The sequence below is a fragment of the Colius striatus genome, chromosome 10 (genome assembly GCF_028858725.1).
Source record: "Colius striatus isolate bColStr4 chromosome 10, bColStr4.1.hap1, whole genome shotgun sequence".
Classification (NCBI taxonomy): Eukaryota; Metazoa; Chordata; class Aves; order Coliiformes; family Coliidae; genus Colius; species Colius striatus.
This window is the reverse complement of record NC_084768.1, coordinates 7,400,006-7,426,495: the sequence shown is the minus strand read 5'-3', so window position 1 is coordinate 7,426,495 and position 26,490 is coordinate 7,400,006. Positions and strand designations below refer to the sequence as shown.

At 40.1% G+C, this 26,490-nt stretch overlaps 1 protein-coding gene across 1 annotated transcript in view; it reads right to left on the bottom strand.

Moving 5' to 3' along the window:
• HOOK1 (hook microtubule tethering protein 1) overlaps window positions 1–24,657 on the bottom strand; it is a 28,505-nt gene extending 3,848 nt beyond the window's left edge. The window contains exons 1-21 of the mRNA XM_062003861.1: window positions 24,525–24,657; window positions 19,002–19,087; window positions 16,617–16,689; window positions 16,296–16,346; window positions 14,630–14,762; window positions 13,906–13,973; window positions 12,735–12,797; window positions 11,986–12,069; window positions 9,064–9,230; window positions 8,267–8,407; window positions 6,711–6,912; window positions 5,849–5,959; window positions 5,512–5,599; window positions 5,364–5,424; window positions 4,628–4,768; window positions 3,938–4,025; window positions 3,174–3,208; window positions 2,505–2,587; window positions 2,007–2,107; window positions 1,554–1,655; window positions 417–485 (exon numbers count right to left, since the gene is read on the bottom strand). Coding sequence (XP_061859845.1) covers window positions 417–485; window positions 1,554–1,655; window positions 2,007–2,107; window positions 2,505–2,587; window positions 3,174–3,208; window positions 3,938–4,025; window positions 4,628–4,768; window positions 5,364–5,424; window positions 5,512–5,599; window positions 5,849–5,959; window positions 6,711–6,912; window positions 8,267–8,407; window positions 9,064–9,230; window positions 11,986–12,069; window positions 12,735–12,797; window positions 13,906–13,973; window positions 14,630–14,762; window positions 16,296–16,346; window positions 16,617–16,689; window positions 19,002–19,087; window positions 24,525–24,575 — 1,998 coding nt within the window. The 5' untranslated portion in view covers window positions 24,576–24,657. The remainder of the gene's footprint in view (window positions 1–416; window positions 486–1,553; window positions 1,656–2,006; window positions 2,108–2,504; window positions 2,588–3,173; window positions 3,209–3,937; window positions 4,026–4,627; window positions 4,769–5,363; window positions 5,425–5,511; window positions 5,600–5,848; window positions 5,960–6,710; window positions 6,913–8,266; window positions 8,408–9,063; window positions 9,231–11,985; window positions 12,070–12,734; window positions 12,798–13,905; window positions 13,974–14,629; window positions 14,763–16,295; window positions 16,347–16,616; window positions 16,690–19,001; window positions 19,088–24,524) is intronic.
• Between the last annotated feature and the right edge of the window lie 1,833 nt (window positions 24,658–26,490).

Genomic DNA, 26,490 nt, shown 5'->3' with positions numbered 1-26,490 from the left:
TCCAAGAATCTAACATTCTAATCAATGAGAAGACAGCTCTAGCTTTACTGCAGAAATATGGTGCTAAAAGCACTGAAGATCTAAAGCAGGAGTCTGGAAACCTTTTAAACCTCCCTTTGTTTCAAGACCAAAAACTTCAACAACAAATGAATATTCAGGAATGTTGCCTGCTAAATCCAGAGGGAAACAAATAGTATGTGACTGACGTGGAAGTCATGGCCTATCCCAAGTTAAGTCTTCTGAGCTTTGGAACAGGAGATAACATTCACACACAGAGAAAACATGTAGCAAAATAATTTTACAGACTAGCTGAATGTTCAAATACTGCTATAAAGGAAAAAAAACACAGCGATGTAAGGCTTAACTGTCACATTTGTCTGGTTTTGGAGACAGCACCAACTGAAGCCGTGACCCACCTTGTTGTACCAGGCAGTTACAATCAGTTTCTCCTCATAATCACGTAACTTAGCAAGTTTGTATTCAGCCTGCAAGGAGACAACACAGGAGACAATCTCAATTCAATCACAAAACCAATCTGCATAAACTCACTGCAAGTCCACTGAGTGAAGGAAACACATGTAGCAGAAATTATTAAATATGCAAAATAACAGAAGGCTCAGAAGTGTAAATAAAGATGCTTCCACAAATGACTATGACAGAAGTTACAGACTACTGTAAGACGAGGCCAAGCATTATACAAGCTGCAGTTCAATTTAGAAACACACTTTCAAGGGTATGTTGAGGAAATGCATGAAAGTCTAGGCTGTAACTGAGTAATTTTTTCACCCAAAAGTCAAAGAGTAGAACATAGCTCAAGGGCTGAATATTCTTATCTGCTATTACACAATACACTTACCTAGTACATACGTGTAGAGGAAATCTGAGGCCATGGTATTTATACACTCAGACCTTTCAGCCTATTGACTTGTCTGGAGGAATTCTGTATTTGCACAGGTAACTAACCAGTCCCACCAACATGGCTGTAAAACCGCAACATTTCCCCTTTTTTTGCCACTTGGACTACTGTCAATAATCCTTTCAGGATTTCAGACAAGTAGATTTTACTGAATTAACAGATGCTACTCTTCTATTTAGTTTCAAGAACTCCAGTACCTGAAATCAGTGGTATCAGAGCTCTAGTAAATTGAACAAGTCACTGCTCAAATACCTAGTCCCTCACACAAACTGAGCTACATCACTACTGGAAAAAGTCAGGCTGTGCAGCTCTGTGAAAGTTACTGTAACACAGTACAATTATTCGTCTTACAAAGCATTTCACTTACAGCTTTTCAGAGGGTTCAGAAAGAACCTAAATTAGTGCTTCAGTTGTGCATTGAAAAACACCGTGGAAAAGCAAACTGCTCTGACAGGCTAGAACTAGGATACAAGATTAAGCCAAACTAGAAATCTCTAGGTGTGATGGTCTGTGCAGTTTCTAACTGAACGTAGCACTGAGGGTACTGGATCCCTTGGAAACAGTAACTTGAGTGTCTAATATCAGATAGAAGAAGATATTAGAAGCTATTATTAAATATATGTCATTTTTTCTTTACCTCTAGTGCTTCAATTTTTTTGTCTTTCTCCGTTATCTGTTTTCTGAGCAACATAATTTCTGCTGATGCTGGATTTAGCTTGGGGTCTAAGGTTTTTATCACCTGTACAAGGCAAAACAAAAGCATTGTAAGTCAGCTTTCTCAACAGCTCTGCATCTCATTTGCTTCATAGCAGAAACGTGAAAACAGACTGAGCACTAATCAGGCAATTGTGATGAAAACTAGGCTCTACACTGTACAACAGAAGATATCAAAAAAGGTACAAAGGAATCATTAACTCATCTCATGCTTTAGCCTAAACCCCATTCTCATAAACTTAACTGATGGCACTTGGGTAATTTGATCAAAAATGCCAATTTTAATCATGAGGTGGAAGGAGGGAGGGACACCTTATTGCATCTGTTTAACAATTTATGAGGGAGGAATGCATATGTTCAGAAACACGACACTCACGTTTCTGGCTTTCTCAAGGTACATTTTGTATCTTTCCTCCATTGCTTTCATATCCTCATCCTTCTTCCGCAAAGCTGCTTCCAGCTCTCCAATCTTCTGGGCTATTTACAAAGATTATCAACGAAGACATTCAAAATAAAAATAGACATGATCCTTTCAAGTCTTCTACATTCTGTTGATTCAAACACTCCTCAAACAACCTTTCTAGCTCCTATACAATTTCTCAAGTTGTTCTGTTTCAGTTGTACCGTAAGGTCACCTGGCCATGAATTCCCAGCTTGCTGAGTATTGCAAAACTAAGCCCACATGAACCCCTGCTCATGGTCACATGCAAAAGAAACCTCCTCCTACCTTAGCTTCAGGTTTTAAGCTAAGCTACAGCAGAAAGCCTTATCCAGACAAATATCCCATAGCCCAGTGGCTATTGGAATCATATCAGAAGAAATATAAAAACATTAAAATCCACCCCAAACCACAAACCCACAGAAACCAACGTACGGTTCTGGTTGACATCAGGCTGGAGTTCTGCAAGATCAGCCTCTTTCTTCTGCAACTCATCGTGAACTTCATTCAATTTTTCCCTACGAATGAATGGCTGGGCTAAGGATTAAGCTCACAAATAACTCCATTCAGAGTTTTAAGAGTTGAAAGCCAAAATTTGATGATTGAAGTGTTTCAACAACTATTTCAAATTCTGGCAATTCTTTTGAGTTTAAATAGGAATAGCAGTGTGTGTTCTTCAACAGGAAAAGTTGTGACTTATGAATTGAGTCTTATTTACTCAAAAGTACAAAGAAGAGAAAAGGAACAAAAAAGCCCTCCAGCATCTGCTTATCAGGAACTACCTCTGCTGAAAGGATGGAAGTATTTCAGAAGAATAAAGTAAGCTTTGAGTCCAAGAAGACTGATTGTTCTAGCAGGCTGCTGTAGAATCATAACAGTTAAAACACTACTGGTGATGAAGAGACAATGAAGTGGATGGTAGTATTACAAAATCACAATGATCAGACTAGACAAAACTAGAAAGCTAATACTCAATTTGATTCCCAAATCAGTGGCTTAGGGGAAAAAAAAGCCATCCCTGCAAAGACTTAGGCAGTTTCTATGCTCCACCAGTCAAATTATTTAGCATATATAAGATACCTTGGATGTATGTGCCTTACTTACATATGTGCTTCCAACTTCTGCTTCAGGTTGCTAGACTGTGAAAGGAAAGAGTTAAAATTCAGTTCTCTCTCAGTATTTCATACCATGCCATGTTAAAATACACTAAGCACATCTGAATAAGTCAAACCAAATACATGCCTTTCTGTAACTGCATTCATGGTTTTTGCATCACACAGATACCACCTCCAGCATGTTTCTTCTTTAAAGCTATCCTTCTCACCATACTAAACTAAAACTAAACTAAAGATTTTAAAAAGTGAAGTAGAAGGCAGAAGAGTTACAGTTCCTTAAGAAAGTTGAGGAGAACTAATCAAATAAACCATGAGATTTTCAACTGAAATGCAGTTGGTGGTGAGGAGGCCTCGTGGATTCTCATACTAGAGAGACTAAACTCATCAGCTTAGAATATACTGGAGGCAAGTTTGTGTCACCTTAACTGAAAGAGCAGTTTTCTGGTAGGAGAGACATATATAATACACGGAGCAGCCTCAATTGGTCAAGATCTTTGCATGTAAGGTCTTTTGAAAAGCATGTGTTTGAGTTAGGGGAGAGTTGGGTAACCCAGAGGTGGCTTACACTTCCTACTGCATAAACTAGTGCATTTCAAACTAACTTTAAAATAAACCAAACCACTATGCTGCTGCCTAACTTATCAGCACTAGCCACACTGAAAAAGAAAGGCACATCTAAACAAAGGATTTCATGTTACTGGAAGTATTTTAGACAAAACTGGCAAGATTTCTTCAAGGTCAACTTCCACTTACTCCTTCAGTCTTGGGTCCCTGCTCCTGTAAAGTCTTTTGCAGATCTTCAATCTGCTGCTGTAGCTCCCCAATGCGCTCTTCATTTAGCCTTTCAGGAAGAGAGACAGTTATTACCTATCTAAATAGATCACAAGAGGGAGATTTTTCTGGATGATATTCTTTCAGAGGCTCTAACCAGCAGGATTTAAGCAAAGAAACAGATTTCAAATGCTTTTAGTTTGACTTGTACTTCTGCTGAAATAAACACATGGCAGCTTTATTAAACATCCCATAATGAAAGACCCAGAATCATTTCAGTTTCTGAGAAAACTACCCAAAATTCTACTATCCTCATAAACTGCTTTCAGCATTCATTAACTGCTAGAGAAATTCAGACCACATCCCAGTATTACAACATGAATAGTTGAGCGTTCTAGAAATAGAGTTTACATCCATTCTTGGTCCATCAAGAATCATTCAGAGCTAAGAAGAGTGTCCTGTAAGCCACGGTTTCTTCAGAGTATGCTACAAACACATTTATCACTTTTGACACCACCAAATTTAAGCTACTTTCCCTTTGTTAACAATTATACTGTTAAAAGTAAGAGGAGGACTGGCTTCCTGCTAGACTACAGATGTAAGTCACAAGGCTACTCTGAAGGCCCAGAAATCACTTTTTGCTGTATTTGAAGATGTTGTTGCACACATCACCTTTTCTCAGTCTCCAGTTCGTTCACTGTCCGATGCTTTTGCTCCAGCTGTTCCTGGAGCTCTGTAATACGTTCATTTTCTGATCCTTCCTGTTTTAATAGGAGCATCTTATTTTCATGCTGCAGCCGAATAAACATTTCTCTGAATCAAAAAACAACATGAAAAGTCGCTGTTAATTAAGAAAAAAGTGACTAAGAGTAGAAGGTAATGTTCCCGTTTGCTCCCCTAAGCCAAAAGTGAGCAAAACAAGCTCTGCTTAAGCATACAGTCGGGGTTAACAATGCCACTTTTTATTAAAAGGTAACTTACAACTTTCAAACCTCACAAAAGCTTTGAAATTAAGTCACTCCAAAGGCAGATTTTATTGTGCCTTTATGTTTCACTCTGCCAAACTTTAACAGTAATATTAGCTAGCCTTCTGTGTTCTGCCTTGGATGCTGTGACTAAGTTATTGTTTGCCAGTGGCAAGATAAGAAATGTTTAATTCCTCAAAGAGCATGTTTCAAGCCTAACTTTATATAGGGGAATCTGATATGCTTCTAAGGAAGAATTCAAAGTCATTATTATTTCCCCAAAGTGCAATTAACAGCTACACAGGGGTCCAGGCAAGCAATGCAGAAGGAAAGGAAGCAAGGGGATACAATGTGTCTTGTTGCCAAAAGTACTGCACTTTCACAGGGACAATATTATGCCTCACGTATGAACATCCCAAAACAACCTCAACCTTGTGTCTTACCTATATTCCACTGGCAGAATTTCAGCAGCAAGATTCTCATGGCTTTTAACACTCGATGCACCTGAAATGGCATGGGAAGTTTAATTCAACAGACTTCCAGTAATCATTAATATACACAAAAAAGCCTCTCATGAAGATAAAGCAACACCTGTTTGACTCAAGTGGTCCTGCTGCATCTGTGAGTACCGGAGCTCTTCATTGGTCTCTTTTAATGTGTCACACTGTACTATCAGTCTCTATAAAGACAGATCAGAGGTGGAATCAAGTTATATTGCACTGCTTTAAGACCAAATAACATTAATCAGAAATAGTACTGACACACACATTAAGATATATTTTATGTTTCATATGTCTATACACACACACACACAAGGCAATAAACTTCATTTTTATGGTAGCACTACTTCTGGGAAGATTCTCCTTAAGTAAAGGATTTGAGAAAGTTTTACTAGGTGTTCAAATAAACTCTCGTTCAAGAGACTCACCTCTTTTTCTTTGATTAAAGCCTCATGTTTTTCTTCAAGTCGCTTCATTTCGAATGCTAGCTTATCAGCTCTTTTGGACTCATCAGACAGCTTGTTATGAAGCTCCTGGACCTTTTCATAAAACGAGAATATTCAGCATATGAACATTGCAAGATGCTACCTTGAAAAGCTAGGTTAAAATCTTCACTCCTGCCCAGTTCAGCCAAAATAAACAGCTGCTGCTTCAAAGCTTGGAGGTTAGGAGATAGCAAAGGGATCTGTGTGTTTGGGAGTCTTTTTTGTTGTGTTTTTTTTTGTTTGGTTGGTTTTGATTTTTGTTTTGTCTTTGTGGTTTTCTTAAAAAAAATATTTAACTCCTGCATCTCTTAACTAAGTGAAACTGAAACAAAACTGCTACAGTTAAACACCCACAAAGAAGTTTCAGAACATTATATACAAGTGATCTCAGTAATAGCTGAACAGTCTCTCCCAGGCACACAGATTACCTCAGTTAAAGTGAGGAAGAAAAGCCTCCAAAACCATGGACAACCAATTAGTTGAGAGGACAACTACAGATAAGCTTGTAATAGAATCATAGAATCATGGAATGGTAGGGGTTGGAAGGGACCTTTAGAGATCATTCAGTCCAAGCCCCCTGCAGAAGCAGGTTCACCTAGATCAGGTCAAATAAGAACACGTCCAGGCAAATAATAAACAAGGAAAATCACAAAGTGAATGGCAGGGTATGAAGGAGTTTTCATAAACAAGAAATTCTAAAGGGGACAAACAGCTTGAGCACAATTGAAACACAATTAAAATAACTTCATTTAGCTAAGACAATCTGAGGGAAACAGTAACATCTTAAGTCTAGGTACAGCCTTACCTGCCTTTTGTAGGTTTCTAGCTGGGCACGTGCTGCATTGGCTTTCTTCAGCTCATCTTCCAGACTGACTGTATTGTGCATATACATCATGTTGGTTTCCTGCAGCGATTTGACTTGTCTGCGAAAGTCATTCAGATCCTGCAGCTTTTTACGATATACTTCCACAGTTGATTCCAGTTTGCTCACCTTGTCAGCAGTAGTCCTGGGAAAAAAAAGGGAATTAGAAGAAAGAGTAAGTTCCTTCAAAAGATTAAAGAAGATAGATTCTGCTTTCACGTGCACCCAAGCTGTTTTCAAAGGTAGATGCAACGTGCTCAACAGCAGAGTTAAATCTTTATGCATTCAAGAATAAAGTAGTATCAATGCAAACTTGCATGATGCAAAGACTGCTTGTAAAAACTGAAATCAGCTCAGGGTTTATTTGAGTGGGATTAAGACTGCCAGCCATAGTACAAGTAAAGGATAGTATGGCAAGTATCTCTAGGGAATTCCATGGGGTGCAATGTAAATGCACAACAATGTCCTGTGCTACATGTACAGGTACCTGGTAAGGAAAAACCACACAGATGTTCTCACTGCTGAGCTATACTTAGCTAGAACATAACCACACTATGAACAGGATCATTAGCAGGTATGACCAAGAATTACCAGCTGATCATAAACAAAAATCTACACAGAATCACGGAATAGCAGGGGTCAGGAGGGATCTTTAGAGATCATCTAGTGCAACCCCTCTGCCAAAGCAGGTCCCACCTAGATCATGGAATGAAAATATTTAGAGCACAAATACACAAATTAATATCTGTGCTTAATATTTGCATTTAACATCTGCCATCTCATACAACTAGAAGCTAGTACAAGAAAAATCATGGAAGAAAATCTGTATTAAAGATTTGTTGCAGATGTTATTTAAGAACCACTCTAAGTTAAACACCTGAAACCACTTTACTTTCCATGTTTTATTCATGCTATTTTATGAATAGCAGACCTGCTTTTGCTTTGGTTATTTCTTGGGTGGTCTGGTATTTAATTTAGTCTACACAAGCTGCAACGTTACATTAAATTCTTATCAAGGTTATTGAGTATTTCATCTTCATTTTGTTAATCTGTTGCTAACCTAAATCTAGCCTAGAATGGAGACACCAAAAGTTGTGTCAAAGTTCTAGCAGCATTTATACTTTTCTATGGCAGAAGAGGCAGCCTCTTGCCAACAGAAACGTACTCTTAATAGGAATGGAATCTCCCTAAAAACTTCTTAATTCTTGAAGAACTTCAACTTTCTATCCCACATGAAGAATCATTTCTGTATTCGTTAATTCTCCTTCACAGAAAAAATCCATGTTTCTTAAGCAAACAACAGAGGCCATGCCTGGAAGCTTGGACTCCATCTCTGCTTTGTCAAAGAGCTCTTTTCCAATGTTTATTTTAGATCTCATTGTGATAAGATCCATCTGCAGAAGTAACACTTCAGAGAAAAAGCTTGTTCAATACAAAGCCCTGGATTCGGTCATTAAATCCTCCTAATGTGTGTGCGGGGAGCTCACTCTATTACATACCTCAGAATATCATTTTCATCTTTCAAGGCTCTAGATTCCTCTGCCAAAGAGGTTAACTCATTGTTTCTATGCTGCAGTTCAATCAGTTGTTTTTCTAGATCTTCACAATGGACACGATAATCATCTTTTGCAGCTTCCAGCCTGTCAGATCAAAAACAGGAACTCTGTTAAGAACTCCTTATATAACACTACATATAGATACAAAAAATAGATATGTAAACATCCACAGTATCTGTTTATTGCGTATATTACACATACTTCATTTAGTGCTAGAACTGCTAGAAATAGACAAGACAAAGGAAATTATTGTTTTAGGTAGCCAGAAACATGGTGCTGTAAGCACAGAACATTTTATTGCCTACCTGTTAAATCACAAGAGATTGCAAACCTCAAACTTGCCACAACCTCCAGTTTACCAAACAACATGAAAAGTGATTTTTTTTTCCTCCTCATAAGGATCACAAGGAGAAAGACTACTGTGTAATAGAACACTAAAGAGATACGGTGAGTTTTGAGGAGATTTAGAGGTTTTTTGTTTTCTTCACACACAAACCAAGCCCATCACTGCTTTTGAAGTGTCAAATGGCTACAATATGGCAATCATAAGGTAATATTTTCTTCAACAAGTAACACTTTCTTTTGAAAAGGAAGGTCTTGCTTTAAAACATGTTCATACAGTACTCAGACAGCTTTTATAGTGAAAAAAAATGGATGGAAAAACGCAGAAGAGCACTAGAAATTCTCACCACATACCTGGTGTGACAAGTGAGGGATTTTTGAGAGAAATCATTTCATACCTGAAGTTTTCCTCTTGCAGTTGTTCCAGCTGCAGCTGTGCATGAAAATACTTTTTTGCAACCGCAGTATTTGGATCATCAGGGGAGTCATCTAATTGCTCCAGCCTGTCATTCATAATCTCATTTTCTGACATCAAGCTGTTTTTTTCATCCTGGAGGGCAGCCACCTAGAGCGAATGAAACAGCATCGACATTGTAAGACCTGTCCAGCCGGAAAGAACTAAAACAAGACAGCGGTACATCACCAAATTAGTTTAGAAATTTTAGGATGTAATTTACACAGCATACTTGAGCATACAGATGCTTTAGTGTGTGACAGTTATGAAGCGCTAAAGGAAAAATCCCCCTTAAACAAAACAGAGACACATTTTTGGGACTGAAACCACGGTAAAGGCAGACAACATGACATGGAGAGAAATCAGTGCTTTTATTAAAAAGGATACCATGGATGCCATACCAAAAAAAACCAAAAAGACCTAAGTATTGGTGTAAAGGTACTCTCCATCTTGCTTGTAGTTAACAATAGGAAGCAGGATGGCAGTGGTAGCACATTAACACAGCACTGCCGTGCGCTCAGCAGCGAGGGGCTGCGCAAGAAGCGGGCTCAGGCGCCGGAAGCTGGAAAGCACACACGCAAAAGGAACAACCTGGACAGCTTCATAGACAGCATGCATTTGGGGGTTTTTTTTGCAACAACCAAACAGGTTTGGTACTGGAAGTGTTCACAGCTAAGCAAATGCAAATACAACACTGGATTGAAACAGTAAGTATATTAACAGCCATAAAATGGGGAAGGATTAAGAGGATAGAACCTTCAACGTTTTTTCTAGTGAAAGCTGTTGGGTTAATTTTAACATCCTGTCAAACATAAGAGCATGTAGTATGTGTTAGTTAACTGGCATTTAAACAGTGACAATATGCTTTTTGGGTTATTGTTTCCTGAATCATAAAGAAAACCTACCTTTCTTATACTCTTGGAAAATATCAAGGAAGACTGAGACCTTACAAGTGAATTTATTAAGAATTAGTTTAAATGAGAAGTGTCAGTCAACATAATGGATTCAAATAAAGAAAATTTTAAAAGAGCACATCATGGTGACATTATTAAACATCAGATACAACCTAGAGTATGCAATATTAAGAAACAGTTTGTTTGTGATCATAATTTAACAGCCTATCAGTCAAAGAGATGTAACAAACAAAACAGTAACTCATTTACCACTTATCAGGTGCTGGCTTTCTAGGTTCACTCCTTTGATGTCACTTTATACATGCACACAAAACACTTGTGAGTAGGGAGCATACCTGAGCCTTGCTCAGCACAATACTTCCTGTTCAAGGTACAGCCACTCCTTAAACATGCACAACATTCATACTTTTAGAGTAATGTTCAAAGAACACCCATCTCAGACAACAAAAAACCTATCACACAACACAGAGCAAGGTTTTCATCTTTTCTCAGTTCCCTCCTGATGGCTTTCTCTGCTATAATTTCAACATAACAGAAATGGTGTTGAAGTCAACATAAAGTATGAAGAGATATTTTTAGCACATGACAATATTGAAGAGCTCCAGTGTCATTAACTCTTATATTTATACTCGGTATCTTTCCCTCTAACACCTTTCATGCCTCCAGCTGGCCCATGCTATGTTATGAGCAGCTGGTTTTGTATAACCTATCAAATAATAGCGAAATCTTAACAGAGAAGTTTGTGGGAGGCCAGAGAATGCTGGAGACTTCTCCAGGGAGACACACTACAACTCCTAATGGAAGCAGAAAGTGCAAGTGAACTGTTACCCCAGCACCTCTATAAATGAGAGCTTTTGAAGAGTGAACACACTTTCTGAGGTTTAACAACTGTAATCAATCCTCTTGCCCATTTAAAAGAAATCATGTTCTCCTGCAGATTCTGCTCACAAGCATTATTAGATCTCTGCTTCCTGGGCCTGGCAGTTATATATAAAGTAGCTCATAGCCAAGTATTCTACTTTTTCAGTTGTCATTACCCGTTGGAAATACAAAACTGGCCTCTGGTTTTGTGGGCTGGGTTTTTTATTACTTTTCAGCAGCTCATACAGTCAGTATAGAGCTTTGGCTCCTATAAGAAGACGCCACTGAAATGTTCTTTTTGTACAAAAGCAAATCTGAGATCAACTGTCTTACCAGAGAAACCTCTTTCTATTCTCTAGGTTACTGTACTGTAAAAGAAGAATTTGACTTGGGGCTAACAAATGGATTTTCTTTTTTTCCTTTACACAGTAGATGGAAATGCAAGTTCCTATTTGCTGTTATGAAGTCTTCTCTTCTTTCTCCAAAGAGTGACTTCATTAACTTCTATACCCATTAAAACCAAAAGTAAGCCTACTAGCAGTGTGGTTTGAAAACATCTGCAAGAATCTATTAGTTTTCCACTCTTTTTATTTCATGAAATATCCTCCATGTTGCAACTGTGTACCATAAAAAGACAGTAAATTTTAGATACACTTCAAATGTTAGCCTTTCATCTACTCCTGTTGAAAACAGTATCATTTTTCTTATGATTAAATCTCATGACTGATTATTACAGGAACTGTATTTTTTGGGCACACCAAAACACTAGTGACTGGAAATGAAGTCGGGACATTTTTTAAGTCACGATAACACTGTTTTGACACTACCTGCTACTAAGAGTAAATGTAAAACTAGCAGATCAAACAACCTTTCAGTTAACAGTTGGCAAAGGGCCTCAGCTTACACTTGCATCAGAAAACTATTTCCAGTAATTGCATTCTGGAGTACAGAATGATTGCTTTTCCCCCCACAAACAGCTAAGAATTCCCATAGAAACTTAAATCCTAAAGTCACTTTTCACTTCAGAATTTCTACATCTTAACAGCAGCAACACTACATATAAAAGAAACAGGTGACTTGCTGTTTCTTACCTGCAAATCTAACTCTTGACATCTTTGTGCCAACTCCTCTTTTTCTGCTAGTGCTTCCTGAAGATCTTCCAAAGCTTTTTTAAGCTTTAAAAAAAAATGAGACAATCAATCATTTGGCCCACATCCAAAATAATCACAGTTCCAGCTACCAAAATATCTCAGTTGCTTATACCAGTTGTTTTTAAGAAGGAGGTTAGATGCATGCAACTGACACAGAAACCTATATACACACTGTTAGGTCAGAATCTCTGTTCATTTCACCTGCGTTTTCTCACAGTGACATCCAGATTCAATACAGCAACTTCAGAATGAAAGCATAACAAAACCAAACACGAGGACATTTGTGTTGTCACAGTTTCAGAATCCCTGCCTGTTATATCAAATGCCCTTCCTCTCAGAACACAAATACTGATGCTCCTTTATGGGCAGCTACTTTTAAGGACAACTGCATCATATGTACAACACCCTGTAGTGTTCAGGTTATCACGAATTTCCACAACCCCTTAAAAAATAACCTGCTCTTCGGGAACCAGAGTGGTTTAATCAGATCAGCTCTAAGCGGAAAACAGACCGAGAAGTTCGTGTAGATAAAAGACAAAATAAACCAATTTGTTGTTGAGTGTTTTGGGGTTTTTTTAACTTTTAGAATTGGAGAGAAAGAGCAGTTCTCCTCTTAGTATAAGGGATTTCAAGATACCAACTTAGTGTTCAAGTTTCAACTACAACAGCAACAAATATTAGGCAGTTACCTGCTGTTCCATTTCAGTTGATGCATCAGTTGTGGAAGGACTCGTTATTTCCTTGCTCATGAGCTACAGAAAGAGGTCACAGGAAAAGGTTACATTAGAGGTTAAATATCTGTACATTGACTGTCTAATGAGTACCAATTATATTTTCCTCCACATCATTGCATCCCTTCAATATATCAAAACAGACCAATAATAATTTAAAAACCCACCTCATGGTTGGCAAAGGATTTAAACAAATCTAGAATAAGGTGACTTTTTTTTACCTCCCCACTCTCCAAATTAGCCAAGTTAGCAGTAACATTTATTGGATATTGAAGTTACTGCTAGCTCCTAGTCAAGTTCAAATGGAGTGAACCAGAAGACAGGATTTCACTCAATTAGTTCAATAGTTATCACACTTTGTGTCACTTTAATAGTCATCAAACAAACAATGGGAACATTAACACAGCTCTCACTGATCTCCAGTACAAAGATGAACATGGCAGGTTTCTCAATAATTAAAGGGCCTTACTTCTTACTCAGGAACTACAGTATTACTTCTAGACCTTCTTCAGAAAGAAACTTTGATTAACCAGAATAAACAAACAGAAGTTTGATGGATTTATTTCTTCAAATAAGACACTTAGAGCTTTAAAGACTATCTGGTCAATCTAAATTTTAAAGCCTACTACTTTGATGAGGGTGCAATTACACACTACATTTTGCTCAAAGTCAGCATTTAGTTTCTGCCTCCCTCTGCACTCAGCTTCACAGCCCTGAAGCTCACAGATGCCAGTGGTAGAGCTATGTTGTGAGCTGCATCACTAAGACAATCCAACTAAAACCAAATTAAGATAGCAGGAGGAGCACATCATGACAAGAATAGAAGAGATGCAGCTGCAAGTTTGCAAATCAGATGCTGAAATGGTCTGTCAGAACAATGCAGCCTCACAAAGTTACAATCAGCTTAACTTTGGGTCCAAGACTGCAGCACTAAGACAGAAATTTCAGAACCTGGCTTCAGTGTGACTGGCAACTGGCAGACATTGTTTCTTGTGTGAAACGGGAAATTTTAAGCATTTATTGTCTCCACAAGTTGTATGTCTCTGCATACAAGACTAAACCAAAACCTTACAAATCAAACCATACAAAGACTAAAATCTCAACTGACAGGCTGTAAACTAGTACTCACCTCTTGAATGGCAGTCATGACAACATGCTGAACAGACTCTTCAAGGGTCATGATGTTTTGTATGTGTTCTGTGAAAAAGAGCTTGGAATGACTCATGAGTATATTCATCTTAATGGCTCAAGTAACATCATTTGCAGAAAGATCCAGAAGAAATCATTCTCTACAAAGCTTCTTCAAGTGTTTTTTATCTAGAGATCACTATCATTAAGCAACATTATTATCCAGTAAAGGGTGGGTAAAGCATAAGAGATTATAATCTCTTAAATGTACAAATTTATACTATGCACCATAGAGAAGATTAAGACAATCTGTATTTATATGTTTCTTTTTTTCATACATACATCCATGTATGTATATTCCTGAGCTTTTCCAAAGAAAAAACACAACTAATTCGGTCTTGATCCACTGCAGAAAAACAAAGGTCAATTTGAAGTTAATTTGCTTGGTTTGCATTTAAACGGGAAGTTTCAGGTCTTGGTACATATGAATAATCCACATACATTTCAGACTACTTTTTTTTACACCTATCCTGAGCAAAGTTTGAGGTTTATTCAAGTTCCCCACAGGTTTTCTGCTTTTAAGTGAACTCCAGTGTCGGAATAGACATGAAATTTATTAACAATGGAGACGTTTTGATCCTTAAGAAAGGTTTCTACATGTCTTTCACCTTAACAATCATCTGAGTCAGACTGCTGTTTGTTGAACTGATTAAGGCAGTGCATACCTTGTTTTCTTTCACAGTTGACTGCACAACCTAAAATAAGCTGCAGAAGCCTGCCCAGTTCAGTGGGGTCCGAGTTCTCAGATATCCTGTTTAAGTCTGGAATCAGCTCCTCTGAAATCTGCTGACCCAAGAACTGAAAAGGAAAAAAATGGAGAAAATAAGCTCTCACTTCTGTACAACATGAAAATCTGGTGTCATGTAAGAAACCTGAAATCAGTAGGTTATCCAGAGAACACAGTCTATTAGTAAGTTTGTTAATGTAAAACTTATGGAAAGATTGTAAACATTAAACTTGGAAATACACATTAAAAATAGTGGCTTAGGAGAGGTTACAGAGATAGTAGATTCGGATCTGGAAACATGAAGAGGCCTAGATAAAGCAAATGTTCTTAACTCATCTGTCACAGGGCTTCATACAGGAAACTCAGATGTGAAATACTGTGCCTCTCTCATACCAGCAAACACGACTCCAAACATCTGCCTCTGTCCCTGTGTGAATGTGGATTTAGGGGCAGGGTAATCAATCCACTGCTAGGCCAACAACTTCTACCATACCTGACACCCTGGATTTCTCTCTGAATAGGCCTAGTAATCTAAAGTAGATTGCACTAAAGAAAAACCCAACCATGCAAAACACGTAGCAATTATTTAGAGCAATGACGTTCTGCACTTGAGTAAGAATTCTGTAAAACTCTTCTGTCTTTTAAAGTCTGTTAACTGGGGGTTTAGTTAGCTGACCACTTAAAACAGCAACAAGCAACAGCAGCAAGTTACAAGTTCTTGAGCTAGACCTCAAATGAGAGAATGCATTTATTCTACTAACATAATAAAAGAGGGATTAAAAACACTTCCAGAATCAGTTGCTCCCTAATCCTTCAAAATGTTCCTTGTAAACCTACAGAAGTTCTAGTTCTGGACTTGCCAGAGAGCTTCAGCCCTAGTAATACAGCTGGGCTTGGCACTTGATATCACAATTAAGCTAAGGTGAGACCAGGAAACCATAAGATGATCTGGCAAGCTTTTCTACACCGTACCCATTACTGAACTGTAACTAAGCTCCATACAAAATTCAGTAATTTCTATTCTTTAAACTCCAAATACAGAACCCTTTATGGCTACAGTACTCATGTTACATGAGACATAACAAACTATAACCCTTATTATGCCGAGGACCACTTGTAACTTATCTCCCAGCTTCCAGAGTATCATAAGACCTAGACTAGGGTTGCCAAATCTGCTCTGTTGTATACAAACAGACTAAAACTTCACTAGAGCAAATTGTGATCGCACACACCAAAGTCAAAAGGATTTATCTAGGTCACTCTGCTTCTGCAGGGGGGTTGGACTAGATGATCTCTAAAGGTCCCTTCCAACACCTACCATTCTATGATTCTATGACTCTATGATTCTGCAGCTCAGTCAGGCTGATCATTACACAGAGATTTGGTTTCCAGATGATATTCCAAGAGTCTTATCCAAAATACACCTGCTCAAAATAACTTTTTATTGACTCAGACCTCCCACTTTGACAATTATTAGATGTTTTCTGCCAGAAAAAGTCCTCAAAATAACTTACTTTGCCAAAAAACCCAAACAGCTAGGTGAAGAAGGACAATAATCAGAGTTTAATGATTAGAACGACAAGAAATTGCTGCTTTTTCCATACCTCATGATAGTAGTCCATAATTCCTTGCAGTATCTTCTTCAGGTTACTGGACTAGTTGGTGTACGTGAAAGAGAAGGTTACAGGCTTTTAAGAAAATTCTTATTTTTGCTGAAATTAAGTAGTAATTTATAATAAAATATTTACAAAGCAGGTCTATGAGAGGAATCTATAATGACAGGGAAAGGGAAATATCACAACAGTTCAAGTTCACTTAAAATAAGTGAAAAAGTCTGAGCTTAATTCTACAGTTTTTAGACTGCTAAATATTCTCAGGACAGATGTGATATCCAACCCTACCAGCTTTCACTGCCTTCAGCATACCTTTATTCTCCAGTTGTCACCAACATCATCTTTAATGCGATTTAGCCAAGATGCATCAAACCAAGCAACATCTCTGAAACAAAATTAAACTGTTAAACACCAATAAGCACAGACTTCAATAAGTAAGATCTCAGATCCCTAGCACTAAATCATCAGACGTTTGACTAAATGAGGGATGAATTCCTGGAGAGTGCAAGCTATATCTCTGTCACAAGAAATTTACATCCTAATGGATGACATCACCTTCCAGGGCAGGAGGAATTTCATAGAGTCATAGAATCACAAAATGGTAGAGGTTGGAAGGGACCTTTAGAGATCACCTAGTCCAACCCCCCTGCAGAAGCAGGTTCACCTAGATCAGGTCGTATAGGAACATGTCCAGGCGGGTCTTGAAGACCTCCAGAGAAGGAGACTCCACAACCCCTCTGGGTAGCCTGTGCCACTGCTCTGTCACCCTCACGGTGAAATAGTTTTTTCTGTGTTCCAGCTTCATCCCATCATCCCTTGTCCTGTTGCTAGCTACCATAGAAAAAAAGGGATGTTCCAACCTCCTGATACCCACCCTTTAGATATTTATAAATGTTAATAAGATCTCCCCTCAGTCTCCTCTTCTCCAGACTAAACAGCCCCAGTTCCTGCAGCCTTTCCTCATATGAAAATGTTCCAGTCCCCTGATCATCTTGGTGGCCCTGTGCTGGACTCTCTCCAGCACTTCCCTGTCCCTCTTGAGCTGAGGAGCCCAGAACTGGACACAGGACTCCAGATGAGGCCTCACCAGGGCAGAGTAGAGAGGGAGAAGAACCTCCCTTGACCTGCTGGCCACACTCTTCTTGATGCCCCCAGGCTGCCATTGGCCTTCTTGGCCACGAGGGCACGTTGTTGGCTCATATTTAGCTTATTATCAACCAGGACTCCCAGGTGTCTCTCTGCAGAGATGCTCTTCAACAGTTCGACCCCCAGCCTATACCGGTCCATGGAGTTAATTGTACAGAAATGTACAATTTCTGTACATGCTTTAGTTGGCTACAGCTGGGAACACAAGGATGTGAAGGCCTTTGTCAGGCTGAAATTTATACCTGACAAAGTGATCATAATGACAAAAAGAAACATCCTCTTTTCACCAGTACCTTATCTTGCACCTTTGGATTTTTTCAACATTCACTACAATTTGTTAAAGGCACTTACCAAGATTAAAAACACATCATGAACTAGGGGCATTTTGTATTTTTTGCATGACTTTGGTTCCCCTCCCTAGGAAGAAGCACATTCACTTCCTAGCACAAATAAGGATGTGTTTACACACACTCTGCTGCCAAGCAGTACAATCACAGCATATCTAACAATATCTTAACTTTTACACTGTGCTGTTTATTCACTGGTCTCAAAGCCCCTAACAACAGACAACCATTTTGCATATCAAGCAGGTTGTTGTAAAGAAGTTTGCTCAAAGCCTGTGGCAATCTAGTACAAAAACACATGCAAAGTGACCCTCAGTGAAGCTTCACTAAGCAACCTTAAATCATTTTTTGCCATGCTGTAGGAAAGAGTGAGCTCTGTCTTTACACAGCATACTTTTCAAGCAGACAGGTGGGTTTCTGGGTTTGGGGTTTTTTTTGGTTGGTTTGGATTTTTTGGAGGTGGTGGTGGTGGGGATTTTTAAGGAATTTCTTAGTAATGTAAAATACAGTTTAAGCAGGAGATGGTAATTCAGACTTCACTATCTGAGTCAACAACAACAAAATTGCCTTGATGACTTGTAGTATGATGTATTCAATAAAAGGCCTGTGTTGCAATCCTCTGAAGTAAATACAAATTTCAAAACAAGAGTGTCACCCAGCCCAGTCCATTTGTCATCACTATAAAACAGGAATGATTTTGATTAGAAAACTACTATTTTTAAAAAATATTTTTTTAACTGTCATTGAAGTTTTACTATTTCTTTCTCCCCATAAAGAGTAAATTTTAATTTTAATCCTAGAACTCCAATCTAAACTAAATGAGCAATCCTAAGAGAGGACAAAGATATGCCTTTTGAACTTTCAGTTCCTCATTCCAAAGAGGAAATACTGCCTGAAGCATGGATACCCATGGAAATAGTCATGATGGGAAAAGTGAAAAATCATATCATTCTTGCCCAATTACCTTTGAGTGTTAATTTACTGCAGTAATTCAGTAAAATACTGCAGTATGTAAAATATCTCATCACCTTCTCCATTCTATCACAATTATTGAACTATTATATCATTTCCAAAACAATACAATAATTTATCTTCTGCTATGAACTGTGCACTCTAAGCTTCTGTCTCCTTTAAAAGCAACTATGCATGTCAAACAAAAACCTTAAGAAACTGAATACCTCTTATTTGAACTTAAGTATCAACTTACATTTGGTGAAGCACCTGTGCCATGGCAACCCCATTAGTCAAGTCCTGAACGTCTCTGCAAGGTGCAGCAGTATTGAATGTCTGCAACTGAAACAGGGAAAAACATTGTGGTTCTTGCTCAGCAGACAGAAGGATGCAAAATTAGTTACCATTTTCCTTTTCCTCTTGATGGCATCAGCAGTTAGCAAGATGTCTGTCTACCTGAGGCAGCTGAAACCCTTACTGAACTCCATGGTTTTTAAGCCAATCCGAATTACCTCAATACTTGTGTCTGTTGATTATGACTAGTAGCTTAAAAGTTTCTAATGCCACGCTTTGCTTTTTCATGCCAGTCTTCTTATTGCAAATCAGATTATGCATAAAAACTTGGTTATCTATCCTTTAAATTATGTTGCAGTGCTTATCTGGACACTTACCTACCTAAAAAAAATGGCATCAGAATAAGGGGCAAAAGCTGAGGTGGGGGAAAAAAATCCAGTCTTTTACTACAAGGATTTAGTAATAGAATGACTTCTATTAATAATAATGGTTGGACTCCATGGTCTTAAAGGTCTTTTCCAACCTAAACAACTCTATGATTCTGTCATGCCACTGTTTATAAGTTGACTGATCTACTCTACAGGAATTGTTACATGCAATCTTTGCATCCTAACTGGTGCCTCCAGGCCCAAGTACAATTAAATTTCCTTTGTAGCAGCACTTTACAAACGAGATGCAGCTCCCATCCTAAAGCAAAAAAAAAAAAGGTAACAGCTGAAGTGTTCTGCAGCTAGCTTTTTCCAAAAGCAACTCAAATTACATCAATACCTTCAAAATGCCTACATCCTTCCAGAGCACGGCGATAAAGATCCAGCAGACAGGTCTACACACAAGAACCCCATCAGCAGCCTAACATATAATACTAGTTTATGACACATCCATGAAGTTCTCTTCCATGAACTTGGCTGAGGCATATTTGCAGCCACTAACTTAAGACATTCTGCAGGATATCCCCTCTTTTCAATTTGTCATCTGCTAGTTTCCCCTCATCTCCCCCTTTTCTTGTCCAGATGGTCAACAGACTCTTCCCCAGTTTCCTTCTCCAGGAGTTCCAGTCTGTAGTGACCTCTAACATATCTCACCGTGTCTTTCCAGGACCAACAGCCCTCACCTAGTGAGTCAATTCTCACATGGAAGCTCTTCCGTATTTCCCATGAGGAAGGTCATTTTTTTAATCTTAGTTTTACGGTATTCCTGCATTTAAGATCTGTAGGATGGGATGACCTCAGTATTAAAAATGTTTCTCCATTTTGGACAGTGTAAAGAAAAAAAGGCAACACAAAAACTATCCTCAAGCTTATATCTAATATTTTGACAGATTTAGCTATTTATAATTGCAAATTTTATTCCTCAACTCTGCTCCCTGAAAAAAAAAAAAAACCAAACTCAATCAATGAGTTTGGAACAAACTATTCTAAGTGAAAGAGTTGTTTCCACATGGGTCAGTCCATCACATTGCAACTCAGGGAAATAAGAGATCATCAGTAATTCCTTTCAGTTCAGCCTTCTTTAGTTTGATAAATAAAACAGAAAGGAGTTTGCTGTTAATACTAACAAAAGACGTATATGTGGAATAGAGTGGATGCAGGGATTGATCTCTATAATCTCCATCCACTGCAAAAATCAACTTCTTAAACTTACCGTGTTTATTATGTGCTAAATTACCTGTGAGAGGGCTTTCCCAAGCAGACTGTGAAATGTAAGCTTCTTCAGAGGTCCCTGCTGAATGACCTCACCAAGACTGTTTGGGAAATGGAGCTATTTGGCCCCGAGTGGCAGAAAAGTGCAGTTTCCAGGTGTAAGAATTTGAGGCAGTTGTGATCCACTGTATGGTTTTATAAAGAGTTGACTACATACTCACAATATTCGTTTGTTTGTTTGCTTCAGAAAAAGTCTAATCAAGCCAAGAAGTGGTAAATACACGGGGGCGGGGGGAGCAGTATTTGTATTTCAATTAAGTAAACGTTTACTAAATCCTGTATTACACTGAGAAGTCAGTAAGCCCTGGCAGGTTACATAAAACATTAAGTAGAACACCAGAAGCTGAAGCAGCAGTGATTGACAGCTCTGGTTTCTAATACTATAGAAGACTTACTGCCAACACAAGAACAGGCATGCAAGCTTACAAGGCAAGACTGAGCATGCCAGAATTCAGTTTTGAGGCACAAGCTCCTGATGCTGCCATTTAGGTATCCACCCCTGTGAACTCAAGAAAATGCTAAGTATAGGTAACACCATTTCACCCAAGCCTGTTAGTGCAGGTAAACAAAGCCTTAGAAACCCCCATGACCTGCAACATGTGTACCAGTATCTCCCAGAATAGAAACAGCTAATTAAAATTAAGCAAAAAACAGGGCTCAAGAGTTTTAGTTTCTCCATATATTTAAAAGTTACGTAAGCACTTAGAAATAATATGAGAGTAGAAGTGATAATTATGGGCTCTCCAAACCCTATGCCAGCCCAATCATTTCCTTAAAACAGATTTTTACCAGTGCTTGCAAAAGCAAGGAAAGCAACAGGCATGGGGAAGAGGTTGGTAGAATCTGCCATAGACTTCAGCACTGTAGCGGTACTCTTAGTTTTATTAAATAGAGCTCCAAGGACATGCTGCTAGTCAAGCTGAAAACCATTTAGTGTATGTCACTTCCATGTGCCCTGACACTTGGTGCTACAACAGAAGCACGTCTTTTTCTCTCTGACATACAGACATCAAGCTCAAAACACACATCTGAGAACTGAATTTTGTTGTACATAACATTTAATGCCTTTGTTGACAGCTCTACCACCAAAAAGCTGTAGCTGAAACAAAAGAGTTTACAGCATCCAGTAGAAATCAACCCATCCAGTCCTTGGGATGGTTTGCCTTCAAATTCATCCAGCCAATGCAGGGTTTAGGGTCTCCATTTTATACCCAGATTATACATACTCAGGATAAAAGTTGTCCAGAGTTAAGTTAAAGAGATTTTAAAGTAACAACAAACATTTCAATTTTTCATTCAGAATATTAACAGACACATCTATTGTGGAAAAGCTTTCTGTTTAAGATGTTACCGTTTTGAAGACAAAGACAGAAGCAGTCTCAGAGCACAACACTCAAAGACATTCAACTAAATTCTTCTCCACTACAGTAAATGCCTACTTTAATGGCATCTAAATTCAGAAGATGTTACTGCATTGCTAGGCCTACTGCTGCTATACTCACTGCTCCACTCCCAATCACAGGTGGAAAACACTACGGTTTATTTCACATAAACTAATGAAAGTTTGTTTTTCTGACTTAGGAAATCCTTTCTGTAACCGGCTTGTAAACTGAATCTTAACAGATTACTACTTAAGTCAATTTTCCTTGGAAACTCACATGTCCCCTATAATTTAATGTAACTCACACAGAACCACAGAACGGTCAGGGCTGGAAGGGATCTCTAGAGATCATCTAGTTCAACCTCCCTGCTAACTTTCATCACGTTTTTCACGTAACATGCTCAAAACTTTAACTTCAATGACACTTGGGTTGCAGAACCAATAGATTTTTTTGTTTGAATTTTCTCTTTCTTTCCTGGACATTGCATGCTTTCTAACCTACAGTTTGCTAAAATCAAAAAACTCTCAAAACCAAACTCAAGACCACAATCATGAGCTTCTTTTTTCTACGTTATTGTGTAAATAAACTGAGAAACCTTTAGAACCACAAAGAGCTACAGAACTCATTTCTCTTCAGATAAACAGCACTTCATTTCCCCCCTCCCCAGATCATTTCTATCACTCAGACTGAAGTTCAAGTTGAAAGGATGTTTGAAACATACCTTAGTGTCAACAACTGCTTTCTACAGAGTTGTAAATTATGTCTGAGAACTAGGGTGTTACACCTAAAAAACATGGATCTGCCAGTTGCTGTAGAGAAAACCTGACTGGAGTTTGATGTTCATTTACACTAATAACAGTACAGAAAGCTCTTTCAGTTTAAGGCTAAAATTCTATTAGCATTCCCTTTAAGATTCATGATGTAATTACAGATATGCACTGTGAAGATACTAAAAGTGAACATTAAGCAGGAAATGTAAGAGTTCAGCACTGCTGACAGAGTTTTGAGTCAGAGTTCAGGAATGTATTGATTTATTTTGCAACCGAATCACAATGGAGTTATTATTACCTGACCTGAGAGAAAAACACAAAGCTAAAGAGCCCCAAAAAGAGAAAGAAAAATATGCATAGATCAAGTGACAAAAGATAGCCAACTCCAGAGAGGGAAGCGTAAGACAATTGAAACCCTTATGACCAACAAAAGGTTGGAAGGATTCAAGGTCACTAAAAGGAAAAAAGAGGGAGGAAAAGATGGCTGAAATTTGGGTTTTGGTGTTTTACTAGACTTTAATTCATTAGAACATCTGTACTGTCACGTAGAAAGTAAAAAGAACATCTATTCTGGTAGCTGCTGCTGTCACTTTTGTCAGTTTCATTCCCGTGTCTCCACAATGCTTCTACAACACTCCCTTCTCTCCCTGATTTACACTTCACATAGGCAAAACACCTGCTATTTCTAAAGAAACCATTCATACCAGGTAATTGTGGCTTTCCCTGCCAAGGCTTCGTGCAAAAGCTCTATTTAGGAGAGCTCACTCACGCCAAAAATACTGCAACTGCGAGACCAGAACTGCTGACTAGGAAGCAAAAGAAACCTGGAAAGAACAAGGGATAAAACAAGGCCACGCTTGATTGACGAATGGAACAAATATGGTTGGACTCGATCATCATGAAGGTCTTTTCCAAACTAAATGTCGCTGTGACTCTAAATATGAGCTTCTTGCATAGGCAACACCACACATTTGTGTGCTGCACCTGACTAATAAACGCTGCAACCAACTCAAAGCTGGCATGAAATGTTCTGAGGTTTCTCCTCCTGTCAAGTCAAATTAGCTGCATATACTCATTATTACTGTTAATTACTGAGCAGTTTCCGCATCGAAGCCACTGCTGGAGAACCACTACTTGGATCAAGGATACCCAAACATCTACACTCCGAGCGCGTTTGCAAGAACGTTGTAGTGGCTGGAAGCGCACTTGCTCGTCACGCAGGCCGCATGACCGCGGCCATGCTCCCGCCCCCACCGCCTCCCGCTGCCGCTCGCTCAGCGCTCGGCCGGCTCGCCTGCTTCTCAGCGCGGGCTGCGCACCTCCGAGCCGGGCCGCTCCCCCGGCCCCGCCGCCGCGGAGCCACCGGCCACCCACGGACCCGCCTTCCCCGGCCTGTGGCCGTCGCCCCCGCCACCACGGCAACGGCGCGGGGCCAACAGGTGCCCTCGTACCGCTCCCGCCCGCCGCCGCGCTCCGAGGCTCTGATGGCAAACGCGCCGCGGGAGGCCGCTCCTGCGGGAGCTGCCCCACTACTCCGCCGCCGCCCCCTCGGGGGCAGCGAGGACACGCGAGGGCGGCGATACCGCGCGGTGCGCAGGGGGCAAGGCGCCCTGTCTCCCCCGGCGGCACTCACCCAGAGGATGAGGCTGTCGCAGAGCAGGAGATCCGCCGGCTTGGCCTCCATGGCGCCGGCCGCCCCCGCTCAGGGCTGCGCGTAACCAGCCGATGCGCCCCGCGCGCGCCTGACGTGCGGTGACAGCGCGGCGCCCCCCTCCGCGCGCGGCGGAGGCGGTGTCAGGGCGGCGCAGTCACAGCGCCCGCCCCTGCCTTCAAACGCCGGGAGTGGCAGCGGGCGCGACCAATCACCGGGAAGGGGGTGTAGCTGCTGGCGCCAATCGCGGCCGGCACTCGCTGGGGGCGGGGCCGCGGCCGCGCCTTGCCTCCCATAGCCTCCAGCGCCGCGCTCGCTCCATTGCTCGGGGCTGTCCCGGCTGTGTTCCGATGGTGTCTCCTCGGCCCGGGCTGGATCGATCCGAGCCGTTGGCCGGTCGCTCCGCGGTACAGCTGCTGCCTAGCTGCCGCCGGCCCGCACGGCAGGAGACGCCGCTCCGTCCCAACATGGCGGCCGCTGCCGTGGGACGGGGACGTCAGGGGGTGAAGAGCTGCTGGCGCCGTTCCGGCCGAGCCGTGCCTCAGGCGTAGCCGTACCAGCCACAAATGCTGCTTTCAGAGCAGGACAGGGAGTTGCTTAAAACATGGCATTGTGAAATGAGGCCAAAATATCAATTCCTTGTTTTAGGGAGGTGAAGGATGGAAAGCGTTGAATCAGGAGGCTGAAGAGGAATGTTCTTAACCCGACAGCACAGGTGGGATTCAGAAGGGTTACAGCAGTTTTGCCTGTTTTTAACTATCACTGGTTTGCCCTCAGCCTCAGAGGCTGGTGTGAGCACTGCCCAAACCCCGCCAGGTGCCAGTGTCTCGGGGGCAGCAGCCAGAGGGGCCCTGGCAAATGCCACCAGACAGGCACCATACCTCTTCTCAACTATTTCCCTAAGTCATACCTAAAGTGTTTGAATCTTTTTTTAGGTTTGATGTCCTTTTTTTTTCAGAAAATAAAAACCCCATACGCTAAAATTCTTCAACTGGCTTTCCTCTACTATATTTGTTTCACAGGACAAAGCTGATGGTGTTTGGTCAGATCTTGGGTATGCCTGGCTCAGGATTTTATACATCTTCTATAATACCCTGCCACAGACACTCCCAAGAAAAGTCCAAGTACCTTACACTAAGATGGGATTACTCTGTCCCTCTGGTGTCTCAGCACAAGAAATTAAGTAACTCTTCTCTCCAACAGCCTCTTTTACTGATTGATTTGAACCATTACTTTTTGTTAGCTGGTTCTGTTTTTATGGAGATTCTTACATCACCTGTTGTTACTGGGATGTGCAGGGTGGCATTAAACACATCAGTGCTTAGGTCAGCCTAAGAGTGGACTAAATAACTTGAGTGAATAACAGCTATTGTAGGCACCATGTGCTCTTCTCTTTTGGCTGTTCTGCTTTAAGATAGATGCTTTAACTTTCTGTTGTTGTTTCTACTTGGACTCACAAAGATAAACATTGTGGTGGATGATGTGGACAATATTTACATGACTAATTTACCTCATAGTCCTGACTAGAATTGATAAAGGCTCAAGAGTGGACTTGGATTTCTGGAAATCCTTTGACTGTTCCCTTCCTCAAAAGCTCTTAAAAAGATTTGGTTGCCATGGAAGATTATCAGAAATCCTTATTAAAACTAGAATGAGGAATAAAAGGGTTTTACAGTAAAATCCCACAGAGTCCTGTGACAGGATTTGTACTGTTGAACATGCTCCTATTAGGCTTTCAATAGCTTTGCTCTATTAGTAAAGCTCTTGTTAATTTTATCCCAGTTCCCTTGCTTACTGTTTCTCCTTTCTACAGTTTTCTGTCCCTACTTGGGAAGTATCACATCCTAGCTTCTGTCACGTCCTACCAACCTTTACCCAGTTTCATGCAACCAGAAGCATAATTCTGCCTTCCAACTTCCTGATTTCACATGCTCTTTCTCTGCCAGTT